Source organism: Pyrgilauda ruficollis, unplaced genomic scaffold (assembly GCF_017590135.1).
Source record: "Pyrgilauda ruficollis isolate IOZ18807 unplaced genomic scaffold, ASM1759013v1 scaffold74, whole genome shotgun sequence".
NCBI lineage: Eukaryota > Metazoa > Chordata > Aves > Passeriformes > Passeridae > Pyrgilauda > Pyrgilauda ruficollis.
This window is the reverse complement of record NW_024529266.1, coordinates 2,400,233-2,425,910: the sequence shown is the minus strand read 5'-3', so window position 1 is coordinate 2,425,910 and position 25,678 is coordinate 2,400,233. Positions and strand designations below refer to the sequence as shown.

General features: G+C 38.6%; 1 protein-coding gene across 12 annotated transcripts in view; it reads right to left on the bottom strand.

Annotated features, from left to right (window-relative positions):
• Positions 1 to 464: 464 nt before the first annotated feature.
• Positions 465 to 25,678, bottom strand: part of ZNF366 (zinc finger protein 366) — a 31,284-nt gene continuing 6,070 nt past the window's right edge. For 4 of the 12 annotated variants that reach the window (XM_041486058.1, XM_041486060.1, XM_041486059.1 and 1 more), the window contains 6 exons: positions 16,672 to 16,741; positions 13,251 to 13,376; positions 10,786 to 12,114; positions 8,725 to 8,916; positions 2,888 to 3,062; positions 465 to 1,953 (listed from right to left, as the gene is read on the bottom strand). In XM_041486058.1, the coding sequence (XP_041341992.1) occupies positions 1,418 to 1,953; positions 2,888 to 3,062; positions 8,725 to 8,916; positions 10,786 to 12,114; positions 13,251 to 13,271 (2,253 nt within the window). In that variant the 5' untranslated portion in view covers positions 13,272 to 13,376; positions 16,672 to 16,741 and the 3' untranslated portion in view covers positions 465 to 1,417. Of the gene's footprint in view, positions 1,954 to 2,887; positions 3,063 to 8,724; positions 8,917 to 10,785; positions 12,115 to 13,250; positions 13,419 to 16,671; positions 16,742 to 25,213; positions 25,257 to 25,678 lie in introns of all 12 variants that reach the window. The other 8 variants (XM_041486062.1, XM_041486063.1, XM_041486066.1 and 5 more) reach the window with 5 other exon arrangements.

Here is a 25,678-nt window from a genome sequence, read left to right as displayed (position 1 = left end):
TAATTATAACTTGCTATATAGAGAGCATGATTGCAATGCATTTCAAATCAAGAATTTGGCAGGTAAGTGAAGAAGGTAGTAATATTTGGAAGAGATGTACCACATATATGGATTTTAACCTTTTGAGCTGGGACAAATTAGGACAAATTTTATGATTAATTAAATTTTTATTTCCACATAAGCAATAGAATGATGCAGGGCTGCTTTTTGTCTTTCTTGAAGATATGGGAACTAATATGCTGTTCAAAGTACTCATGTAATTAGTGAAAAGTTTAATGGAATATGCTTTTCCCATGTTGGTTATAAACTTATAACTGTATGGGAATCAGAGGATGAAAAGCTGAGTTTGACTTGTAATAACAGCATGAGTGAAATTTGTCTGAAAGGCCTGCAGCTTACTGCTCAAAAAGTGTTTAATAAGAGAAGCTTCCTGAATTTAATAAGAGGAAGGTTTTTCTCTGTGAGGTACTGCTTGTTCTGTAAGGGTAGTTTTTACCTTCTGAAACAAAAATTGACCAGATCTGTGTATTTCAAAATTATCCTTACTAGTAATGATAAACTGAAGCAATAAATGGTAAAGCTGCTTAATTTTTTCAATTAAATGACTGTGTTATGTGTAACTATGGCAGGACTGTGAATGCTGCATGCTGATGCCGCCCTGTACAGGTACTGGTTCAAGCAGGCAGTAGAACAAAATGTCAACACAATCTATGCTATTTTACTTCAAGAATTTCTGAATATTCCCATACTGCCTGAAACACAGCAAAGCACGAACATTCCTTGTGCCAGAGAACTAGCTTTTGTAATAAATTCCAGTCCTTTCAAAGCCTTACAGAACTGTCCTTTTCTGCCTCCCAAGACATTAGTTTTTCTTATTATTTTGTTTCACATTTCTCATTGTAAGTAGTTACACTGAGAGTCACTTCAGTAAATCAAAGTATCTGGACTGTGTTAGTTCTGAATGTTGACAGCATTTTCATGCATGCCATGTTTAATAGTACTCTGGCTTATAATGTGAAATACTTTGTATTTTCAGGTATTTTTGAGGCATGTGGTTAGAAGTTTTCCTATATATTCAGTCAGATAATAAATCAGATGCTAAAGTATGTAGCTTTCTGCTAAGTAGAAAATTGGATGTAAGTATCTATCCCCATATAATAGGAAGTAAACTTCTGTACCCAACCCATTGTCTGTTATACATTAAATGGATAAATATTAAAGTGTTATTTTCAATATCTATTACATTTCTTGGTGACCTCAAGCTGCTTTATTCTTTTAATGTACGTGTTTTACCCTAAATTATTTTTAATAATTATTTATTTCTAAATGCTACTACAGCCTTCCAGGCTTTAGTAGCTTACAATTCATGTTAAAATCTATCTGGTTACCATTTTCCAGCTGTTTTAAAATGTCCATTTTAAATGCCTATAAGCATTGTTTGCTTTTCCATTTTTCTTTCCAGCAATTCTTTCAAACTCTTGTTCCTGTGCTTGAAATACAAGTAATCAGAGAGAGAGTGACCAAGTCTGGCCTTTTCAAAGGATCTAAAGCTGAGATGCTCTTTGCTGTTTGTAAGGTCTCCCTCTCCACGTCTCTCCTCTTTGTCTGAATTTCCTATTCTCTTCCCCAGTCCTCCCTCACTTAACACCTCTTCCTTTTCATTGTGGTAGGACTCCCTGAAGTCCTTCATCATGCACTCAGGTTTGCCAGAGAGATCTTGAGCCATGTACAGCTTGCTGTCATCATGATGGTATGTGGCAGGGCTGTATTGCTCCGCCTCATAGCAGTTGTCTTCCTCTTCTTCCTGGCATGAGCTTCCCTTGGCACTCTCACCATCAGAATGAAATGAGATCCCCTTCCCTTGGCTTTTCTGGGAAAGATCAAACGGCTCTTCCTGTTCCAAGCTTCTCAAGACATTTGTCTGGGACAGAGCAATCCTTCCTCTTCCAAAACCTTGCAGTGGGTTTGAGGGGAGGAGAAAAGGAAAAAAATTATATACAGGAAATTTTACTACTTGATACGTGGCTAAAACCAAAATCTGAGGTGTCTTTGCATTTCATTTTTTACCTTTGTCTTCCATCCAGCTATCTCCAAGTACTTCACTGTTCATATCTCATGGCATCTCCTTCGAGATGCTGCAAAAAGGAGTGCTATTGTATACACTTCACAGCCAGGTTAGGACACACAAAACATTGTTTTATACAGCCAGACTCTGGATGATGCAGCTGGGAAGAAAAGTGAAATGGTCTGGCCTTTTGTAAACTGAATTTTGCCAATCAACCTACTCACTTCCTCCTTCCTATTCTTTTTCTAAAATAAAACTTGGATCTAAAGAATCACAGTCCGTAATCCAAGTCCCAGGTTTTGTATCTTATGTTTCAGAGGAGTGGAAGAGACTAAAAATATGGTAATGTATTTGTTCTATGGACACCATGGTTCAAAGTTAATGTTTTAAAAATTAAATACAACAGTCTCAGCAGTCTATGACTCCCTTAACTTTTCCCCTTTCATCCACTGAGAAACAATCACCTGAAAATGGTTCTATGCACTAAACAGTGTTTCATAAACAAGCAGGTATAGATCCATTGAGGATTCCATCCCCGTTCCAGACTGGAATCCAATAAGCTGTGAGAATGGACCATAAGTGTTTCAGATTTTCTTTTTCTATCAAGTTAGGATTAATTTTTGGTTTATTTGGCACATGTAATGCTGCCATGTAATGCTATAGTGATATAGCTAATAACAACTTCACAGGCTTATGGGATTCTACCTCTTGCAATAGCATTGGATCTATGGCACAAGTTTGTGGAACTGTAGTACAAAGCCCATTTGTGTTTATTGATTATATTCAGATCTCACAGAGAATAATCTTGCTGAAAATTATTACCTTGAGAGTGAAATCCTCTTTCCATGACCCCATGTTTGACTTTCATGTGCCTGGTTAGGTTTCCTTTCAAGGTGAATTTGCTGGGACAGTAGAGGCACTTAAACGGCTTACTATCTGAGTGCAAGTGCATGTGTCCCATTAAATTGTGCATTCTGTTAAACTCCTTTCCACACAGCTGTAAAAATGGTTAAAATGAAAATTATTAGTTTGAAGCAGTATTTTCAAGGACAACATTTTTAAAGGAAAGAGGACCTATACTTCTCAACTTAAACTCTGACAGTTTTTGGCTGCAATATATTTTTCCAAGTTCCATCAAAAATCCTACAGGCAAAAACATATGGTTGAGTATCTAAGACACTCTGAACTGCTGACATTTCTTAATATTGGTGATCAGCACACATAGTCCAGGATTGCCCAAAAGCAGTCAATGTTGTTGTAAGGAGGGCAAAGACTTAAGGGAGTAATCTGGAAGGCTCTTGACTTGAATGAGATTCAAAGTAAAAGTTTCTGCCCTGGTGACCCATTCAATTTGTAGTTTATACATCTAGCCTTTAATCACCTACAATGGCAGGCAGGAATAGAATTATAAAATAAAACCAATTTTTCTGTGAAACAGTCAAGCAGAATATTATTTCTTTTTAAACGGAAATTAAATGGCTGCACATTTTGCTTAAAGCTAGAAAAAGCAATTCCTTGGTTTTTTGTGTTTCTTGTTCATCCCCTTTTTTTCACTGATTCTTTCATCATTTGTTTATCAGCTCCTGTGTTTCGATGTCTCTGGTGAGTAAGCTGCAATTTAAGCAGTCATGAGGCTGCAAGAATGACTCAGCTTTCCCTGAAGCATGTTCCTGCCAGCTCAAGCCATTGATCATGCAATTTTTCCTTTGATGGAACAATACGGGTGGGTTTTATACATTGTTGTTTATTTAGATGGGTCCTTTTGTAGTCTGGACTCTTATGTATTCTTAAGACATGAGAGTTTGACATCACTATTACAGGCATCCAGTCTTACTTGTCTTTTGGTCTTTCCTTACCAGGATTTATAATTTTATTCACATTCAAGTGGCTATTTCCATCCTCTGAAAACTTCTGTGCTTGCTTTCTACATTTTTTTTTTCCTGACTTGTTTTATCACTGGATTTTAATTTTTTTAAATTATTCTTATTACTATATGAACCAGAGTCACTATTACCGAGTAACTGAAACCTTCATCTAGCAGGGTAACTATCTGGCAGACAATTAATAAATAGTAATTACTAAGACTCCACCAGATTTATTTGTATAATCTGAATTCAGATTTTACTTATTTGGTATTGCAGAAGAACTGACACAGAACTTGTAGATGTAAATTCAGAAAATCATCACCTGGAATATCTGGATGAAATATAAACAGTGAAAGGATTCTTGGAAAAAGAGTACTGTATGCTTTGTGTTTTAAGATCTCTCTTGAGGGAAAATTGAATCAGTTCATTAACACAAAAATTAGCAAGTTTACTGTTTTAAAATAAAAACTAGAGCTGAGTCAGTGCTACAAAAGAAACATCTGAAAACATCCACTTGTTTTTCAAAAAATTATTTGCTTCAGCTGCATAGGTCCATTTGTGTTTTTCTGTCTGTGATTTTACTAAAATGAAATCTCTAGCAAATAAATTTATCAGCAAAGTCTTAGGCAAGACAGTTGGTGGAAAAAAAAAGAATAGCCACTGAAAGTGAGTAATTAATTTTAAAAAGTAAGATAGCTGTTTCCAAGGGTCAACCACCCACTGAGGAAAGAATACGGTCTTCTTCATGTTCAAAGAAAGTTAACATGCAGGATTATTTACACTCAGAGGAAAGATGGAACCACAAAATACCTCAGAAAGTGCTGGGAGGAATCAGACTCTCATCTACTGAGACTACTAATGAGCACAGAAAATTTCCAACAAGTAACAGCAGCTGAGTATATCTTGACAGCTGCTGGAACAACCTGTAACATTACTCTTCCTACAAGAATGTCAACCATAATATCTCTCTAATACCTCTTTGCTGAAGGCTTCTGGTTATCTGCTTGTGTTGTGGCTGACATATGTTATCACTAGAACTTGCTTTCCTATATCTAGGTCTTCTCTGTCTGAACTGGTAACCATCTACTCATGTTGAGTAGATGAGTGGCTTCAGTACTGCATGCAAACACTTATCTTCATAAGGTCTTGAGTGTTAATATTTATTTAGAAGGAGCATTTAGTTGATTTCTGTCAAGGCAATATCTGTTTCTCTTTCTTCTTACTGAAAAGACAGGGACTCTGTAAAGGTTATTTACAGCATAAAAGTTCTGTGTCTGAATAAAGTTGACGGGTTTTCCATTTCCCAGAGTCAGGCACATCTTCAAGATACGCAATGTGTTCTTGTCCTGAAATCTCCTCTGGGGACATAAGGAAATGGTACAAGAGTGCAGAGGTGTGGCAGGAAAATTAAAGAAATGCAGATAGGAAATTTGTTTTTCAGAATGATGAGTCTCTGTGGCATAGTCTCTGTTTTACTGATCATTTCAAAAAGGCACAAGACACTTTTCAGATTAATATCTATGATCCAGATGTAAAAGGAAGTAGGTTTCTCACTTGTATGCTGTAAGACTGCAATTCAAATCTAGCTGGAGTACACAGCTAATGCTCAGTGAAGAGCTTGAGTCTGCAGATCAAACTAGACAATTGTACAAGATTTTCTTTCTCTCTGACATGACAGGCTTGTGAGCAGAGTGCAAAAGATGACCCTGAGACAGTTCCATGGGAGGAGCTCCAGAAGAACCCAGTGCACCATAGCACTCAGGGAGATGAGAAGTTTATGCAAGAGAACCTGGGATATTGGGAACAACATGGTTTACTTGTGGACTTTCTGTTAGGCTGTCTAACAAAATAATGTTAGACAAAATAAAATTAAAGCCTTGAAGAGAACACCTCAGCTGCAAATCTGTGCACAGACTTAGTTGCACTGGTTGATGAAATGGACTTCAGTATAGTTTGCTAGAATAGTCTACATTAGTTCTACCCTAGATTTTTTTCCTCCTAAGCCAGCACATGAAGTATCATCCTTCCAGATTTGTCCCCAGTTTTGTTTCTTCTCAAAGTACTTCTCTCTCACATTTTCTTTGATTTTGACTCCTGTTTAAAAGCCACATTTTTTAGATGGGGAAAAAAGTGGTGTTCAAAACATCTGTTGCAGATATTTGTCTGGGCTGAAGAAAAATCCATTGCATCCTTTATTGGAGGTCTGAAACATTGCTTACTTCAGCACTAAAAGCAACAGTAAATTTCATGGAACCTTTCTCTACAAATCCAAATTAGTACTGTTGCACCAGTTGTTGGAATACCTTCGTAACTCTTCAGATTTTGGGGTTTTTTTCTTAAACAGTAATAAACAAGGCCTTTAAATGCAACAGACAAGTTCACTCTTCAGCAGAAAATCAAAGAGAGATCCAGGCTGCAGCTGGGTGAGGAAACAGAAGGGACAAGTATTTGCTACTCCCTCACTTCTGATAGTATGTGCTTAGTTGTGATTAGACACATAGGAAAGCTCATGTTTTCTTTTGCTGTGAGAAAAAGGTAAAGAAAACCATTGCATGCGGTGAAGTATAAAGGCTACTGCTGTGCTCTCTTTCCCTTGCATTCTTCTTCTTCTTCTTTTTTTTTCTTCATAAGAAGGGTGTTCCTTTCCTCAAAGAAAGAAGGAGAGGGAGAATGACTGTAAACTGTCCAAAAGGACCGTGAGAAAACAGGAAGCTTTGAAAAGTACAAGAGAAAGCAAGATGAAATCTATTTGCAGGCGGTTCCCTGGGGACATGTGAGCCATTGTTAAGCAGGCTGTTCATACAGCTATATCCTTCCTTCTGCTGAGGAGGAGCTTGCTGCCAAAAGGCTGCTATCTGGTCATTGCCTTAACCCTCCAAGTACCAGCTAGAAATATTTGCTTTCAAGAGTCTTTGGGAGTCTTTGTCAAAGAGGTAATGTTAGGATGTTCCTAATGCAAAAAAGTAATTCCTGATTCTGCATCTGCTTATTGTTGCAATCTTCACTGTCAGGGGCAATGATGCTGATTCACACCCCTTCAAACATATGAGAAACAGATTCACTATGCTTACTTGTTTCTTTCCTCATTGGAACACTGGGTGGGACAGAAAAGTAAAAAAATACGAAAAACAGGTGTTTCTGTAGAGCTTTTGTTACTGTCTGGAAAACATACTGGTGATACTCCATTTCTCAGTTCCAACTATTTCCCTCCCCAAGTTTCAATAGTCTGTCATCATCAAACACTGAGCTGAACACAACCTTCCAGCTAATCTGCACGTACCAAAAAGTCATGTGTATCTACATACTGCACCCACAAAATCTGATCCAAAATTTGAGATTATTTTCTGAGGTTTGAGGAGTCAGAGAAGGACTTCAACCAAATGGGAACAACAGGCTCGTTTGCAGATGTTCTCAAAGAATGAAAACCTCCAGCAGACCTGACTTGTTACACACTAAGAATTTCAGTAAAATAAATTCTTTTATCAACATAGAGAAATGTAAACAGTACTACATACAACATACTTACTTTCATAATACTTACATTAAAATAAAACAAAATACTGAAGTTGGAAGACTTTGCTGCTAGTTTTTCAAAGTAAAATGTTTTGAAGTTAAGAAAGAAAAATTATGTAGTCAGAAAGATTCATTTTGACAGTTTCTTATATTTATTCTTTGACTAAAACTAGCACTGAATATCATATATTCCTATGACATTTTGAAATTCTACATTTTTTCAAGACAAAATAATTCCATTTAAAATTTTTCATCCATCTCTGCTTCTTCGTAAGTTCCTTTTACGAAAATATTCAATACCATATAGATGTAGGATGAAAGAGTTATAGAAATTGCTTCCAAATCAGTCTTTACTTACTTATGCATAAGCTGGGTAATATGCTCCACTCTGTATTTACAGCCATCTTAGAACAAATTAAAGGGGGGAAAAAATCTACAGCCTTTAACTTTGCGAAGTATGACTACAGTAACAAACCAGATAGGCAGCAAAAGAACTTATGCAGCATCCAATACTGAGTAAGAATATAGATATGAATAATTAATAAGAAATATATTAGAAGTAAACAGGGTCAATAAAGTCTTAAAGGTCTATGGGGAGGGAGAAGAAGAGAGATAGAAAGGGAATGCCAGCCTCCAGTGCTGGGGGGAAAGTGGCAAACTGGAATTTGCACAGGATTGTAGAAAGGCCAGGTGGTCTCAGAGGCTGTTTTGTTAGCATACTGATATCCTGCCTTGAATTCCAGTCTGGTAATTACACTCTACCCATTCAAATCCCTTCTGTAGTTTTATTTTGCTGTGGCTTTTTCTGACTCCTTTCTTGAACTGTTGCATAGCATCACTGCATGAAATTGTGGCTGCTGCTTTTTCATGATCCTCTGCAGGGTGCATGACTTGATTTCTGCTTTTTGTCAGTGTTTCAAGCTATTAAGCACTTAAACTTCTGTTTGGAAGCTTGTACTAAGCAAATGTCAGATATGTTTATTGTCCTCAAATGTCTGTGGCACTTAAACAATCACAGGGCAAAAAAAAGCCCCAAAACTATGTGAGGATGAATGATCCTGAAGGGAAAGAGAGTAAACCACAGGTATTTATCTCCATTATTTTGTGCTACATAAGCAGAACCCGGATAAAGAAAGACAATCAGACTAGTTTATGTTAATTTTTGAATACAAGTACAGTATGTGTTAGGAAGTTTTGTTTTTCTAATTCTACCCTATGATAAGAAGATAATATCAGAGAAATATACTTTAGGTTAATACGTCTGCCACCAAATGCACATACCTTGCATTTAAAGGGTTTGACATCAGAGTGAACAATCATGTGGGCCTTGAGAGTCTGCTTTTGCACAAAGCTCTTGAAGCACAAGTGGCATTGATAGGCTCTGATATTGGTGTGGATCAGCACATGTCGCTTCATGTTGGCCAGCAGAGTAAATTCCCGGCCACAAATTCCACATTTGTGCTCTTTCACACCCTGAAAGAAAAGAAAAATTCTATAGATGGAAAATTTTCTAGGTAATTTAATTGTCAGTACAGCGACTTATGAATTATTCATTCTGCATTAGCAAAGTCGATAATAAATTATTTCCCTTTTAACATTTTTCAAGGTATTTTCTCCCGACAAATTCTTACAAGCTTCTGAGAAGCAAAGAAGCAAAACAAAATGTCAGCTTAATGAAATAATGAAGGCTTTTTTCAAATTAATCAGACATAGTCAGTGTCAGGGCTTCCCTCTCCTGCTCTACTGCTTACGTAAAGCATTGATAATACATCTCACATTTATTGCAGAGAAAAAAACCTGGTTATTCTTGGTGGAATTTTCAGTAACCACTATGGAATGAATTCATTTTATATAAGGTTTATAGAACATCTCCATCACTTTTTATGCTATCCACTCAATTTACTACTACATAATTCAATATCCTTACTCACACCCATGTGGTCTGTCAGCTTCTCAGTGATTTAGATACTATGAAAATCAAATAATTTGCTACTAAACAGCTTAAGAGTTTGACTTGCTGAAGGTAATAAGGATTTACTAGTGAGGTGCTCAGAGCAATTACTCCTTCCACAGCCCTTCTTTAGAAAGATGTGAAATGACTGTCAGTGGTTTTCACAGTTAATTACAAAGCTAAAACTGAACATCACCACCAGTTTCAAGTGTCTGCTCATCTGATACGAGGCTGTGTTTAGTCAGCTAAGTACTATAAATTCTATTCATGGTGAATCCACCTGTGGCTGTGGACAAAGAAGCATAAGCTCTCTAGGGCTCAGGGGCATTTAATTTCCTGTGACAAAAAAAAACCACCAAGTCTCCAATTAGTGGAATATTCCATGGTAAATCTGAAGAGCAGGGAATCTCCAGAAAGAACAGAAATTATAATCATGAAGCAGAAAAGAAAAAGCAAATGTGAAAGGAGAGGTTGTGCAGCTTCAAAGAATATGTGACTAAAAGACTCAAGAGCTGTAGCTTTCTGTATTTCTAATGTTTTTCATGCAAAAGCCAAAATTCAAATGTTAAAGGAAAAATATGCAAATCTGGAAGCAAACTTTTTTTTAAGTGATAGGATTTGACTTGTCTTATTATTTTTGTAAAAGGGGATAGTCAATTTCAGAGCTTCTTGAATGGAACAATTGCATTTTTCCTATTTTTCAAAGCAATCTTTTTGAAAAAGTTCCAAAGCTTTCTTGTACCCTAAGCTGACCCTGCTGTCACCACTGTCGGCAAAGGCAAGACTGCTGCTTGATATGAATTGGCTGCTATTATGATCCTGCTTGTCCATTTCTATTAACTGGCATTCTGGATAACATATGCACAAAGGGGAATTTTTCTTAGGGTTATTTTGTTTTTTAAATGTCTTATTATAAGGATTCTTCAAAATCTGATGATTTTGACATGAGTAATAACACACTTTTTTTTTGCTACAGTCCACTACAAACGCACATACTTACTAAGTAAGGGAACAAAGTATCAGAACTGGCTTTAAGTAAAAATAATCTTTTAAAATTTTGGGATTCAGTGGTGGTTATACAACTCTGCAAAATTTGACAGAAGGTCATTCCAAAAAAAACCCTAAGAAACAGAGAGATATGAATCCAGTTTGGGGAAGTGATACAGGGGGTTTAGTTGAATTCTTGCTTATAACAAAGTTGGGTTTGCGTGTACTTTTTTAAGGCTGACAAAAACATCTGGCTGATACGACTGCCAGCAATGCTGGAGTTTCTGTGTAAGCCTCTGCAGCTGGCAAGAGACCACATTTCTGAGGAGGGACCTACCTATGTGTATCTTTCATGGCCTGTAATCCCCGTACTACCTTCAGATGCAAGGTGAGAGCTGGCTTACCTTGTGAGTCAAGGAGTGCTGCTTCAGGTGGTGGGGCTGCACAAACTCCATGCCGCATTCAGTGCAGATGTATGGGCGGATGTCTTTGTGCTTCATCATGTGGTTTTGCAGCTGACTTGGGTATTGGAAGGTCTTATCACACTCTGTGCAATTGTACTGTATAGGGCCACGGTGGGTGGTTAGATGTCTCTTCAGCTGGGCCAGAGTTGGAAAGTCCAGACCACACTCCACACAAATGTTCTCTCGTCCACTCTCATGCTTAGACTCATGTGCTTTCAGCTCACTGGGGTAGGCAAAACCCCTGCCACAGATCCTGCAGTTGTAAGGTTTGATGTCACTGTGTTGCATCATGTGTCTTTTAAGGTGACTGGTTTGAGTGAAAGCCTTGTGGCACACCTGGCACTTATGCGGCCGAGTGCCCTGGTGTGTCAACATATGCGTGTGCAAGTGGCTCAGCTGCTTGAAAAGCTTGCCACATCGGGTGCAAGCATGTGGTTTAATGCCACTGTGGCCCAAGATATGGGTGACCAAGTTGTACTTGGATGTATAGGACTTCTCACACATGGGACATTGCCAACGCTTCTGTTCACCCCCCACATCAACATAGTAGCTGTCATCTATCTGAAGGTTGACATCTACTCTTTCCACTTTCTGTTTGTTTTCACCACTTTCTCTTACTTCAGTCCTCCTGAAGGGTGGTTCTGGAGGTCTTTTCATTTGAAAAGGGTTCCTGAAATGAAAATTTGGTGGTACAATGAAAGGAAACATTAAGCCAGGGTGGACTTTAGGATAATAAGGGTAAGGAGCCTGCATGAATGCTGGGCTACTGGGCCATGCCATGTTAGGCTTCACTGGTTCTTGCTTAATGGGTTTGGCTCCAAAATGCTCCAGAGTTCTGTAGAATTGAAAACCAAAGTTGCAGAGGTCGATCATCTGGGAACTGTACTTGGGCTGAGCTGGCTGTTGGAACACCAAGGGGAGACTGGAAGAGCCTATGTCATTGTGATCCTCAGGTCGATCTGGTGATGATGAGGAATCCTCAAGGGTGATGGGAGGAGGCATTTTTGTTGGCATGCTCTTGCGTTTGCGAGACCCTCCTTCCAAGGACCCCTGGAATGTTTCCATGTTTTCAAGAGGAGGAGGACCATAACGGAAATGTGAGAGGTGTGCTCTAAATTCTTCATCAAATTGCGTTGTTCTGTGTGGCTTTGTAACGGGGCTGAGAGGCTGCAGGCAGAGGGAGAAGGGAGAGGCTCGGGCATTGTCCACATTAAAACTTGTTTCTTCGTTTTTCATCATATTCAATTTTCTTCTCTGTGGCCCAAATTCCTTAAAATAAGCAAAAGAAACACCATATCTGTTTATTTCTTAATGTTCTTCTGGATTTAACATTCTATTGACCATTTTATTGTTTTGAAGGTTGTTGGGTTTTTTAAATAAACACAACTAAGGATTTCTTAGGTCCATACAGGACAAAAGCCTTTTAAAGCAGAATCAAACTGGTAAGTGAAAAGCAAAAAACTTTGGTCTTCCTGTAACTGATTCGACCCACACAACATTTTTACAACATAAACATCCTGTACTGTGACACATTACTTCACAGATGAACCAGTATGGCAATGTTTCTGCCTGATTTTATTCAGTCAGTCTGTTTGTGGGCAAAATTCTGTCCTTGGCTGTGCATGAACAGGCTCTAGAAATTGGCGGTGCATCTAAAGGATATGGCAATACAAACAATAATATGCACATTTATTATGGTTGTGACATGAAAAGCCAAAGCCAAAAAATGTTAAACTTCTTTGTATCATTAACATGTGCTGCTGTGAGAGAAAACAATGGCCAAGTGATCTAAGGACACTGTGTACCATCAGGTTTTGCGCCATGTTTCCTGGCTGCTCGCACTTTGTATTGTAATAAGAAGGCGGAGATTAATTTATTTTCTTTGTTTTAATCACAGAGATATTTGCCTGGCAGATCTGGGGGAGGAAAGACATTTGACAATTCTCCAAATTACACTTAGTTTAACAGGCTTTATCTAAGATTTTTGTTTGTTTGTTTGTTTGTTTGCTTCTAAACAGGTGGGCAAAATCACCACTATAAAACTAAATATAAAACTGATGTCAACAAACCCCCTGGGACTCCAGAGTAACTGACACCTAAAAATGCTCTGAGCATATCTGATGATACAATGTGATGAGGCAGATTAATAATTTTCTCCTGGCAAAATTTTATGTTACACTGATCATACGGGGAACTTAATCTGAAATTGTGGTTCATCTAAAACATTGGTTATAAGTTTTGGTTAATCTTAAAGGCTGCTACCTTTTCCCTTGTCCTTCTTGAGTCATAGAATCAGAAAACTTTCATTAGAAAAGACCTTTAAGACCATCAAGTCCAGCCATTAATTGCCAAATCCACCACAAAACCATGTCTTTAAGTACTACATCTACATATCTTTTAAATACCTCCAAGGATGGTGACTCCATCACTTCTGTGAGCAGCCTGTTTCAGTTCTTGACCATCTTTTCAATGAAGAGGTTTTTTCCCTGGAAAAACTTGAGGCCATTTCCTCTTGTCCTGTCACTTGTTACCTGGGAGAAGAGAGAGACAAATACCTGCCTGGTTGCAGCCTCCTTTCAGGCAGTTGTAGAGAGTGATAATGTTATCCTGAGGCTCCTTTTCTCCAGGCTAAACAACCCCAACTCCCTCAGACACTCATTACAGGACTTGTGAACCAGACCCTTCATTAGCTCTATTGCCCTTTTCTGGACATGCTCCAGCACCTCAATGTCTTTCTTGGAGTGAAAGGCCCAAAACTAGACACAGCACACAAGGTGTGGCCTCCCCAGTGCTGAGTACAGGGGACAATCCCTGCCCTGCTCCTGCTGGCCACACTATTGCTTGTGCAGGCCAGGATGCCATTGGCCTTCTTGGCCACCTGGGCACTGCTGGCTCATGTTCAGCTGCTGTCAGCAGCACCCCCAGGTCCTTTTCCTGTGGGCAGCTTTGCAGCCACTCTGCCCCAGCCTGTGGCACTGCCTGGGGCTGCTGTGACCCAAGGGCAGGAGCCAGCACTGGCCTTGTTGAACCTCACTGGGCCTTGTTGAACCTCAGCCCATGATCCAGCCTGTCCAGATCCCTATGCAGAGCCTTCCTGCTCTCCAGCAGATCAGCACTCCCATCCAGCTTGGAGTAACTCACAAACTTAGCAAGGGTACACTTGATCCCCACATTCATCGATGAAGACATTAAACAGGGCTGGGCCCGGTACTGACCCCCAGGCAACACCACTGGTGGTCATCTGCCAGTTGGATGTAACTCCATTCACTACCACTCTCCAGACCAGGGCATCTTGGCATTTTTTTACATAGGAAACAGTGCACCCATGAAGCCATGAGCTGTCTGTTTCTCCGGAGAATGCTGCGGGAAATGGTGTGAGAAACTTTGCTGAAGTCCAGGAAGACAGAATACATAGCTTTTCCTTCTTCCACTGAGTCATAAAAGGAGGTCCTGTGTGGGAAGTAGAACTTGCCTTTCATGAACCCATGCTGGCTGAGCCTGATCCCCTGCTGAGCTGCTCTATACATGCTGTCTGATGGCACTCAGGATGACCTGATCCACAATCCTCCTTCCAAACATTCTTGTAGGAGGGAGCCATATTTGCCAACCTCCAGTTAACTGGGGCCTCCTCAGACATCCAGGAGTGCTGGTAAATTATGGAAAGTAGCTCGGTGAGCTACTTTCACCAGCCTCCTTGGTACCCTTGGGTGGATCCCATCAGTCCCACAGACTCGTGTGGGTCTAAGTGTTGTAGCAGGTTGCTGATTATTTCCCCTTGGAGTATGGGGGCTTAATTTGGTTCCCTGTCTCTGTTTTTCAGCTCAGATGCCTGAGCTCCCTGAGAACAACTGGTCTGCCTGCGTAAGATTGAAGCAAAGAAGGCACAAAGTACCTCAGCCTTTTCTTCATCATTCAACACTAAGTTTCACCCCACATCCAACAAAGAATGAAGATTCTCCTTGGCCCTTTTTTTTATGTGAATATATATATGAAAACATTTTGTGCTATTTTTTGTGGGAGTAGCTGGATTAAGTTCGAGTTGGGCTTTGGCCTCTCCAGTTTTCTCTCTGCATAAGTTCTGAGGGATGCACTTATATAAATGTGTGTGTTTGTGTGCATGTATCTAACCAACCAGACAAAGGTTAGGTTGGAAAACTAGACACATTTTCCCTCTATCATCTCTGACATGCTGATTCTATTTATAACATAATTATTGGAAATGCTGGGTGGAGAGCAAGAAAGTGAGTGGAGCACTAAACACACTCCTATTTCTATTTTAGGAAGTTCCATGCTGGATAAGTCTTCTTCCAAAGATAGGCAAAAGCACATCTCTGTGACCTAGTTAACGCCATGGGCAAGAGAAGGCATCTTAAAAAACTTTCTGCAGACTGTTTCCTTCTAATTCTGTAGACTCAGCAATTATCTTTGAGATAAAAGTGTGAAACTAAAGGCTCAGTGACAAAATTTTAAGACAGAAAGTTTAGACAAAATCATCAAATAACTCCCAAAGAAGGAGGACTAACTGAAGGAAAAAGTGAAGGATATATAAACTTATGACTCAAAAAACCACATTGGATAGAGGGAAAAGATAAAATAATTGCTTACAACTTGGATACGTATCTCATAATTATACCACAATACTACTTTCAGTCACTAGCGCACTGACTGGAAATAGTGCACATTTATATACACAATATCAATTCAAGTAATTATGGAATATCCTGATTTGCAAGGGAACCACAAGGATCATCAAACTCCAACTCCTGGCCCTGCACAGCACACCCTCAAGCATTACACCACATACCTGGGACAACCTGAGTTGCCCCAATGCTTTTGAACTCTGTCAGGCTTGGTGCTGTGACCATTTCCCTTGGGGAGCCTCTTCCAGGGCTGAACCACCATCTGTGTGAAACATCTACTCTTGATATTCAAACCAAATGTCCCCCTGACACTGTATCAGGCTGTTTCCTCAATTCCTGTCACTGGTCACCAGAGTGAAGAGATTGGTACCTGCCCTTCCTTTTCCCCTCATGAGGAAGTTGTAGAATGCAATGAGGTCTTCCCTCAGTCTCTTCTTCTCCAGACTGAAAGGGACAAATGACCTCAACTGCTCTTCATAGGGCATCCCCTCAAGGCCCTTCACCATCTTTATTTATATCTTTCATACAACGTGGTACTCAAAACTGCACACTATGATGTCTGTGTGCATGCATACATATATATGTAATACATGTGTGTATGTTTCATCAGAGAGAACTTCTACTGGGTATTTATCCTAATGTTTCCTTGTCACCCTAGGTCTCTAGTCAAAATAAGGAACAGTTAGATCTTGAAAACTCTTTGGGTACAAAGGTTTGGCTTACTAAAAAGGGAGAAGGGGAAGGGAATCCCCCAAGTATTGAAAAATCCTCAATTTATTTCCAAAAGAAAAAAAAATGCTTTTCAAACTCCTTTTTAGCAGAGTAAACTCACACAATTTGAACATAATGCTTATAGATAAAAATCTTCCCTATAAAGTATGTGCCTCAAACATCTTCCAACTTTGTCTCATTCTTCCCCAGCAATAAGGGTACAAATTTCTTAAGAAAGTGCACAGCAATTGAGGACCCAGCTATGTTCTTTACGGCTTTTGTTGGATTATTGAAATGCTGCCAAAAGTACACAGAAATGACAGTGAGTTGATTCTAATTGCTTTTTTGTTTCTTGGCTGCCAGTTACTCCCCTCTTCTGCACAGAGTTTTGCACGACGTTTCACTCTTTCTGGAACACAGAGCTGTAGAACCCCTTGAAATTATCAGAAAGAAACATTTTCCTTGCACTACTAACCTTTGACTGCTTTCACTGAGCATATGGGCCTATTCCACTGGCCACAGCAACAGGCATCACAGGACCAATCCTACAAGGGAAAGTGTTTACAGTCAGCAACCAGCACAATCAGAGATATGCTGTATAATCCAACACAAGAGGACTTAAAAGGAAAGGAGAAGTCTACATATGGATCACCTTGCTGGTTTTTCTACCCCTGAAACCACCATGATATATACATTAATTATTTCTCCTTTCATTCTGGTGGAAACGTGTTGCTAATTTGAACAGAGGCATGATCTTAACTATGTCCATAACTTAATTCCACAAAAATATGAGTTCTGAGGAAACCATAGATGAGACAACAGGTTTTACCCCAATGCAAAATATACTGAGGGAACAGTCCCTTGTTCATTAAACAGCTTCAGCAGAGAACTTGAATGTTTTAGTACAAATCCACAGTACCCTTTTTCTACCTGGCCCTAGAGTAGCAGATGTCATTTTAATACTCAACACCAGGGAGTTTGAACTTAAATTTTTTTTGCATTATTTTAATATTTATTTTTATTTCCATATTTTAAAATTCAAATAACACCTAGGGACCTTTTGTGTTTCCTATATAAGAACTTTAAACTTCTTTCTTTCTGCAAAACTTATTATTTAAAATGTAGTTCTATGTAGTATGATTCTAAACATTGGATGTTCATATAAAATTCTAGCTTTTATCAGTAATAGATAAGCTACTAGGTTTGAAAAGTTGGTTTGGAAACTCATTGAGACAGAGATTTCCATGCTGTATTGGCCCTTCCACATAAACTAAGTGCCCACTAAACTGAGCACTCCAGAACTAAAGTCAGTTTCTGTAGAAGAGACAAGCATCCTCAAATTTTGTTTCTTTATGTAAATGGAAATACAGTATTTTTGAAGAATAGAACTACAAATTAGCTCTTTCTGCCCTTTCAAAACAAGAAAAATCAGAGTGAGTTGGGATAGTTCTTGAGGAATTTCTATGCAGCAGCTAATATTCTTAACTTCCATGAAAGAGGAAGAGTTTAATGCAGAATATAAATCACCATTTACCCTCTCATGTCCACTCATTTCTAAGACAAAGGATTAGAGAAAGTACGTAAATAATGCTATTCACTCTACAAGCAAATACCTCCAGTTAATATCCAGTAGTGGAGCCAACAGCAAATTTTCTTAAGAATTCTGTAGAATCAAGATTCTGCTTCCTGGACAAAAGTATTTTCTGTCTATAGACTAATAACATGTCCAGCCATAAAAATGGGAGGTCATGAAGTTTCTCCAATTTGAACAGTAACTACAACTGTTCTGATTTTTCTCCTGGGCAACACAATCATAAAGCCAGAAATAAGGCTAAGATGAGTGAATGAGATATGACAAAGGTTAATGAGTTACTTATGTTTGCTCTTTCAGAAGAAGATGAAACACACAAAGTGGAATAAGTCAAAAGGGGCCAAATTGGCCAGCTTCTCTTCTCTGGAAGAGAAATTCTATGGTTAATTGAACATGTAGGACTGCAGAAACCATGCCCTGTAAAAGCGCAATTCTGCTCTCCTTTTGAGGCCTGAAATATGGCTGTCTAAAAGCAAAGAATTAAAACTAACAGCTCTTTCTGTTGGATGTGGTAAGGATTCCTGACAAATTTAACAGTATTACATTTCTTGAGCTGGAGTTGAGCAGTTGGTGAGCTTCAGCTTTATTGAACAACCAGCTGGGGGTTTTTTCAATCACTGATTCTTGTCAACTGTTATTATGGCAATAATTATCATTATCTTAATAGGTTTAATGAGCTCTCAGTCTGCTCTTCCAAACATGTTTTGGTTTTAAATGTATTCAGTTATACAGCTGTTGAACTAAGGAGAAAATTATTTACATAGTTTTCTCTCATCTGCTATTTATGCAAAACTTGCATCTGTCTCAGGATCTGACTGAGGGATTTTATTATACTGAATTAATTTCATTTCAGCAGTGAAGTGCTCCCTACTGAATCTAGACAGATTTAACTTATTTGTCAGACTTTGAAAATGCCAAGAACACCTGTACTAAGGTGAAAATGTCCATTACTGGTAACCAAGTATTTTTGGGTAGTACACATCTCATCCCTCCTTACAATTTTCCCTGCTATCTTCCTTCACTGAAAGCATGAATCCTTCTAGGCAGAAGGTAATAAAACATGTCAATGCCCATATCTGAATTTGTCTAAAATCAGTGTCAAACCTACCATCTTATTCTTTAGAGAAGCCACTGCAAGGAGCACTCTCCATCCATGTTCTCCAGGCATAAATATCCACATTTCAAGCAGAACATTTTGAAAAATGGACCCCACTAACACATATGGAGTGTATGTTAATAAATTCAATCTGACTATATAAACTCTGTGCATATTATGTGCATTTATAACTAAGTATGTATTAAGACATCCAAATCAGCCTTCAAGCTACAATGTTTGAAGTTAACCTAAAAGATTATTTATGTTTTAAATGAAACTTCTTCTTCTGTCATTGTTTGGAGCTGGGAGAAGACAAAAATTTGGACTACCTTGTGAAATTTGGACTACCTTGTAAAAAAAATATGGATTTGTAGAAAGTATTCAAAATCAATGAGTGCAGTTGTTGGTGAGGAGACACAAATATAGTGGAAGTTTTTAGAAAAACAAACCTGAGCTGGGAATAATAGTCATTTAGTTTAGTCAAATACTTTTCAATACCACTTCTACAAACACTTATTTTCTCAGTCTCACATGCATTGAAGTGAGATGTCAAAGGAAGTCTATGATTTAACCATTAACTTAATTGTCTATGGAGATAAGGTTTCTTGCCCCATGTTTTTTACAAGGCGTATATCTGCTTAAATGGAGAGTGCTATCAAGATAAAGATACTGCCATAAATATTTCTCTTCCCTTTTTGGATTATCACCACTAATAGAACTGGAATTAGAAATAAGTAAGCAATTGTTCATGAACATGATCTGGAATGACAAAATGAGAAGTGGAACAGATTAGGTTTTTTCTTCCTACATTAGTATGATAGTACTAAGAAGATCACTGTCTTTTCACTTCTCCCTGGGAAATTACCTTCATCTGCTGGTAGCAGGCTTCAGGATAAAACTTCTTCTTTCCATCAACAAATGTGAGGTTTTTCTCTCAGTGAATACTTTGTAAAATAAAAGTGATAACCTTTGTAATTCTTCATAGGACATAATCAGACCTCATTAAGGCCTGTGGGAAGAATTCCAATGGCACCTGAAAGTACTTCTCACAGTTTCCCTTATGATTTGTTATCGGTTCTGTTGCTCAATGAGATAGGAGCCCATCTATTCCTCAAACAAATGAAAAAAATACTTATATCTTCAGAACATATGTCAGCAGGTGGCAACCTTTGCAGACAAGCTTAATGAAAATCAAAGGAAGTTAGTTGATTAAAAATCTGATAGGTTGGCATGACACAGTAAATAGATACAACAAGTAATGAACTTTCAAGGACATCTTATTTATTAAATTATTTTTTATCTTCATTTGCTATTTTGGTATCATCCTAGCTTCTAGTTTGACGTTCAGTCATTTTAGATATTCCTTCTGGTCTAAGGGCTTCCTATCCAGCATAGCTGCATTAATATTGTCTGGGAGGTGTCACCAATACAAAGAAATGGGTCTTCTCAAAGGAAACTGTGCAGTGGAAATATTCTCCCTTCATTGTCTTTGCTTCTCCCAAATTTTAATATTTTAACTTGCATAATCTTTTGTATATTAGCTGAGAAATGCAGAAGTCAAACATATACATTTGCCTGCACTGTCTTTGAAATAAGATGGATTTGTATGTATTTGTTTCATTGTTTTCATTTTTAGTGAGCAAGACACTATGAGCACTTTCACAGGAGTATAGTTACTTTGGTGTTCATTATAATAGAGGAAATGCCTTAAAATAGTATCAAAATTATACACATTCACTTTTCCATAATTTACAGATAATTTTTATTTTGATAATTACTAAAAGTAGTAAACAAGATTTTCAGATTTCCTCTGATGAAAGTCTGGAGCAGTCCCACTATGTAGCCTGCCAAAGCTGGGGTATTGTTTGTGGCATCAGATGTGTTTATAGGGTTTATGGCATAATTTGTGTTCCATGTTTGAATTGATTCAATTTAAACCAAAAATAGGTTGACAGATGCTGTAGTGAGGTAGCTGCAGACTTATTTCTTCTCTCCAGTGTTTAGTTGTGTTTAGCGAAATGGTTTGCTATCCCTCTTGTTACTTTTATGTGTGCTCTGTCCTTATTCTAGAGACACCTTTGTTGGCATTCTCTCTACCCTTCTGCCACCTAACAAGGGAGTGGGCGAGGGTGACAGAGCAGTATGTCTGGGTTACCCACAGACCATCTACCCTAGGGGCTTACTGGCAATGCCTCTAGCAGTACTTAGCCCTGTGGACCTCTCTGGTTATTTCAGGTCATGAACAATGTCGTTTTTGAGTATAGTTTAGAGTGATGATTTGGATCTTTATTTTTCTTTTTCTTATCCTTCTTTCTCCTTTTTTTTTTTTTTTTCTTCCTCTTCATGATTTTTCTTAGTCCTTCTCTTCCCTCTTAATTTCTGTATTCTATCTGTTGTTCACTCCCTATTTCTCTATTCTGTTTGCTAAAATGATCAGCAACACAGAGACAACCTGCATAATGAAATGAATGTGAAGTCAACAGACTCTGAAGTGTTACCTCTTTACACAAAGCCACCCCAAACCACAGCTATACATGATGGGAGCCTGCAAGGCACAGCACATTAAATGGTCTTACAGTGTGTAAATGGACCAAGATTTCATGTCCTGAGCTGAGCACCTGTATCTGCCTGATTTGCTGGTACTGACACGGAATTCAAAGCCGCGCCGGAGCGCAAGGCAGAGCGAACACCCAGCCGCTCGGGGCAGGCCTCCGGCTCCGCCGTGTGGGCCCGCCCCTTCCCTGCCCACAGCAGGGTGGGCTCCGGCCGCGCCTCCTGCCTTTCGCCGTTCCTCCGCAGAAGGCTGCTAAGTTAGCTTAGGGGGAGCCGAGCTTCTGGTGAGGCGCCGGGGGGTGTAAAAGCAGGCATGTCAGCTCAGGCTGGCAGTACAGCTCACCCAAGACACTGGTATTGGGAAGAATACAAGAAACAGGAAAGCATATTATGTCAGCTTTCCAGCCTGATCTTAAGGCATCTTAAAAAACTTCCTGCAAACAGATTGTAACCTGAAGTTACGCCTGGGAGGAGTCCAGACTCCAGAGGGTTGGAGTCTGCAGCCCCTAACAATCACATCTGACTTCCCCCTGCTCCCTGCCCTTGGCACTTGCACTTCTATTAGCCTAAAGGCCCAGCTCCAGCCGAAGGAGACCAGAGAGACCAGCGCAAGCTTTAGGCAGGGCTAAACTCCCCTAACTCCACTAAGAGGTTAGAGGTGTGGGTCCAAACTCCTTGGGAGGGAAATTAACCAGTCTCCTGTCTTGTGGCTTTTGTATTTTTCTCCAAATTTGATGTTGTCAGTGTATATTCAGTTAATATAAGTATTCTTACAGGACTTGGTTCCTGAGAGTATTTGGGGACAGGTATCTTGAGTTTTCAGACCCTGCTCAAAGCTCAGGGCTGACAAGATCAGGTTTCCCGTAATGGTGAGATTTGCAGCACATGTAGTAGAAGAGTTTCAAACATGCAAAGTCTAACTGCTGCCAGAAGGCAGGGTGGAAATGCAATTTGATCCTGCCCTCACTAGGCATTGGAATTAATGATGGATTGGCCAGCTCAGTTAATTACTCAATTAAACAACTCTCATCCTAAGCAGCCTGCTTAATTCTCTCTCTGACATCATCTGTATTGCACTGAAATAATTATGCAATATCTGGGGTGTAGCTGAGAACAAGATTTGGGATTAGACTGCTGTGAGGTGATGACAATTAGACAAATTTCTTCCTTTTCTTAAGTGGATAAGGCGATCTCATTTCGTAGGCTGGAACCATGGATGTGTCCCTGCCTTTATAAAGTATGTGGAGTCACTTTAATCATTGTTTATAGAAGTCCTATCACTCCATCCCTGTTTCCTGTCTATCCCATATCTGCCAATGCAAATTAAAATAATGCATTTTTGGCACTGTGGAAATCCTATGTGTTAATAGTTTTTCCTCTGGAAAATTATCAAATTATGTCCATGAAGCTTTAGGTTTTTTTTCCTCTATATACTGATATAAAAAGAGACAGCGTGAACAAAAAGAAAAAATGAATAATATAAATATTAGGAAGGATTTTGTAGTAAAATAGTGATGTTGGATAGAGTGTGGAGTCCTTAAAGAACACTTTGGGTATAATCTTTCCACCTACAATGCACAATCATTAAACACTATAAACAGAACAGAGAGGGTTTGAGCTGTTATTTTAAGAAAAATAACAGAGCTATGAAGAACATCCAAAATTAGAATGAGCAAAAAAGGATGCCCTTCCATAACCCTCGTGCTGTCCTATTTGAGCTCTTATTTTGAAAGCGAACATTTCACGGGCATTCATGACCTTTAAAAAGGAAATACACTGAGCTTTCCTTCCTACTGTAATCCCAGTGTCCTTATCACCTATATGGAGGCCAGAGAGATGGTGTGTCCTCCTCCCATATCTTTGTTGTCTTAAATGATAGCTAAGGGTTCTTCAAGCTGAAGAACCAAGTTAGCTTTGTTCTTCAAGCCAGCCAGCTGGCTCCCCCATCAGCAGTTAATGGCACCTTATGGGCATCGCATGTACCTCAAAAAAGAAAGGACCAGATAAAATGTGTACACATGATTGGAAAAGGGCCAAGGGATTAGAGGATTGCATGGAAGAGATTTTGTAAAAAGTTTCCAAAACAGCTTAAGTTTTAATGAAAGGTTAGGCTTTTTTAAACATGGAAGAGTATAATTAGTCCTCAGCAGAACCATTGCTTTTTTTGTATTTATTTTGTGCTCAATTCCTTGTTTCACACAATTCAAAACTCATAGTGAAACTGAAGGTTGCTAAAATGGTAGGTACCATGTGTTTCAGTAAGACGTGTTATATCCTACAAGAACTGAAAGAAGAGGATTTCACCCACAAAGTGACAGAAGTGAGTATATATTTGTGTGTGTATGTGTGTGTGTGTGTGTGTGTGTGTGTGATTTATAAAAACATATCTGCTACTAAACAATTATCTTAGTGTCCCCTTATTAAAATTAATCACCAGATAATGTTTTCCTATTTATTTAGGAAAGATGAATACATTTTATTTCAGCTGAAGACTGAGCAGATTTCTTGCTGGAAAAGCTGCTTGGCTGTAAAGACTGATTAATCCTTATTAGCCTGTATTACTCACTTGTAATTAAGCTGGCTTAGTAATGACTTAGATATTTCCCTCTGAACCAAAGTACAACAGAAAACACAGTAAAGGAATTAGACATATCAGTGCTGTTCTTAGGACACCACTGTGTTTATTTTTTTGAGACCCTACAAGAAAAAAATAAGAACCTTACCAAGAAGAAAGCGTTTAAAAAGGCTCTTAAGGCAAATTGCTGAGCCATTAGAAGGAACTTTTTTTGATATATCTGCATGGTGATTACGGAGTTCTGCTTTCCAAACTGCCAGAGCATAAAACTTCTATTAAAGCTTTGAAACTGCACTGAATATGTATTTATTGTCCAGAAAAATTATCACTTGCACATGCATCTCACAATTTCATTCAGTGAGGGTTCATTTTTTTTTTTTTTTAATTATTTAGTTTGAAGAGAAATGTGTTTACTTCTTCAGTTCCAGCACAGAATGGCATTTTTGTCTGATCATATGAAGTACCTGCAAGAAGTAGTTTAAGATACTCTCTGCCTTTGCCCTTCACTTGTGGTGCCAAACTTGAATCTTTTCCTTGACTGAACAACAAAAATACTTTCCTTCTCTGATCCCCAAAACACATCCTGCGTCTTGCTCTTAATGATTTTGTTAACTGTAAGAAAGTTTAAAAAATAAGCACTAGTTTGTTGCCGAAACTACAGAAAATCTGAAATTCAAAACAAATTCTGTCTTGCTTCTACAATTTTCTTCAATTAGAAAACAAATTCATTTGGTCAATATGGGGAATAATTCTTGAGGTTAATTATTTTAAACTGAAACAGATTTAAAATGCTAATTTTACTGAATTCAATAAACTAGCATATTGAGTGGGAAAGACAGCTCAGACTTAACCAAGTAGCACCAGCAGATACTGGAACAGAGACTAGAATCACAAATAAATAAGCAATTATTTTTTTGTCAAAAAAAAATAAAATTAAGAAGAAAATCAACATAGTTTGAAACCTGAAATTCTGAACATTTTCCAAACCAGTCTAGTACTAATCTTTCCTTCACCATAAGTGATGCTCTGGATACTAACTCAGTTCAGATTTTCATCACAAGAAAAAGGAAACCAAAAACCCCATCAAACCACTGTGACTCAGCAGCATGACTAAGAATGGCCAACTAGCATCATAAAATGAAGTTATGTAAGAAATCACCTGATGTATTAATATAACTCTCTCTACCAATCCCTGCCCATACCTCCACAACGCCATCCCAAATCATTGTATTCAGGACCTTTTTCCTGGAAAAAACAAGTATCACATAAAAAACATGGAAAAATTAATAGGAATTGTTGCAGTCTTTTAGAGGGAATAGCAGGTAAGGCTCTGGTCTGAGCGTAGAAACATTACCAGTGAATTCTGTCATGATTCACTGTCCTAACCAGATTCATTGCCTTCCAGTGGGAGCCTGTTCATTGTTTTTTAGCAGGAAACAAATTAGTCAAAATTCTTGCAGCAAGTCATTAGGTTGAACCCTGAGTCCTGATCCCTGTCCTGCAGAATCAAGTAATAGCCATTCAACTGCATTCTTTACCCGTGACTGAAGTTTCAGTGGGGTTCACTTTCTGTGGGATGTGAAAAAATCAATTAATGTGTTTGAAATGAAAGACTGGTATTTCCATTTTTCTGGCAGAGGAAAGAGGAGTTGGTGAGCACCATTCCT